At 33.9% G+C, this 1,710-nt stretch overlaps 1 protein-coding gene across 1 annotated transcript in view; it reads left to right on the forward strand.

Moving 5' to 3' along the window:
- Positions 1 to 279: 279 nt before the first annotated feature.
- The window catches only part of LOC111083762 (phosphatase and actin regulator 1-like), a gene marked incomplete at its 3' end in the record, with an annotated part of 10,133 nt that continues 8,702 nt past the window's right edge, over positions 280 to 1,710 (forward strand). The window contains exons 1-2 of the mRNA XM_022380448.1: positions 280 to 301; positions 1,015 to 1,194. Of these exons, the coding sequence (XP_022236156.1) occupies positions 280 to 301; positions 1,015 to 1,194 (202 nt within the window). The remainder of the gene's footprint in view (positions 302 to 1,014; positions 1,195 to 1,710) is intronic.

Below are 1,710 nucleotides of genomic sequence, written 5' to 3' on the forward strand. Positions count from 1 at the left end.
CAGCTGGTAAGTTTACACATTCTACAAATTAGATTACTTCATCATGAAAATTACAGTAACAGCTGGTAAGTTTACACATTCTACAAATTAGATTACTTCATCATGAAAATTACAGTAACAGCTGGTAAGTATACATATTCTACAAATTAGATTACTTCATCATGAAAATTACAGTAACAGCTGGTAAGTTTTAACATTCTACAAATTAGATTACTTCATCATGAAAATTACAGTAACAGCTGGTAAGTATACATATTCTACAAATTAGATTACTTCATCATGAAAATTACAGTAACAGCTGGTAAGTTTACACAAACTGAACAAGTAAATTATGTATTTTTTTTTCCTTTTCAAAGACATAATCTTCCTTCAGAAAAGTCACTTATGGTGTATCGGTTCACATGTCAATGCTGTAGACATGTCTACATTGGGTCAAGGATCCAAACCCAGCTACCAGATTCAAGATACAAAACAGCCCTACCAATGACTAGAATTTACAACCATCTAAACAAAGACTGTAGTGAGAAGCCTAACAACGAACATGTCAAAATAATAGGCTCAGTGCCAAATGAATGGATGTTAAGAAAAAATAAAACCCTCCTAATTTTGAAGTATAAAATCAAAGCCGAACAACCAGCTGAATCTCAAACTATGATAAACTTATCATGCCCGAGATGGCCAAAGAATGAAAACTTTGTAACCTTTGTCAAATAACTGCCTCAAGTGCATCTAAATAGGCACAACGTCTTTGTTATCTCTCAAACTTCCAGTAATGGACATTTGTTGACAGTTCTACTTAGGTGCAGCAAATGATTCCGTTATCTCACAAGCTTCCTATAATAGGTAATAGGTATTTAATAGTTCCATTGTTACACAGTTAACAGTTTGATTGAATGTTTTTATTTCCAGACCTTTTGTAATTGTTACACTACACATGTAATAAAACACTTGCTGGTTTCCTTTTAATAAAGTTATCTCCACAAAGTGATTTCTAATTCTTGTGTTGACTTCTAGGTACTGGATCACAACTAAACAGCAATATGAGAACCAGTTCTTTGGAGAATCCTACTCATACAGGATCAGTGCCATCTAGTGAACCAAAACCTACCAGGTTAGCCACACTGACAATGCTTTTTAAACCTTGGAAGTGGAAGAAAAAGAAACGAAGTGATAAATTTGATGAAGGCTCTAGAGGTATGTGCTTTTCTATTGATATTAATATCATTAGTTGTTGGTCTAGCATGTAGCCCAAACTGTTTATAGTTACTGAATTTTTATAGAAATTAGTGTACCTACCTCACTATACATAAATTTTAACTTATGTTACAAGTATTTTGTAGCACAGCTGTTAGTTCTAACCAGTAATTTAATCATGTTCACCCAGTATCAAATGGTATCAGTGATCGCCTACTCTCGACCACTTTATGTTCATCTAGATACAAATGGAATCATTGATCACTTACTCTCGACCACTTTATGTTCACCCAGTTTCAAATGATATCAGTGATCACTTACTCTTGAGCACTTTGTGTTCGCATAGATTCAAATGGTATCAGTGATCACTTACTCTCTACTACCATATGTTCACCTAGATTCAAATGGTATCATTGATCACTTACTCTTGACCACTTTATGTTCACCAAGTTTCAAATGGTATCATTGATCACTTACTCTCTACTACCATATGTTCACCTAGATTCAATGGTATCA

This window comes from Limulus polyphemus, unplaced genomic scaffold, assembly GCF_000517525.1.
Source record: "Limulus polyphemus unplaced genomic scaffold, Limulus_polyphemus-2.1.2 Scaffold11093, whole genome shotgun sequence".
In the NCBI taxonomy this organism is placed as follows: Eukaryota; Metazoa; Arthropoda; class Merostomata; order Xiphosura; family Limulidae; genus Limulus; species Limulus polyphemus.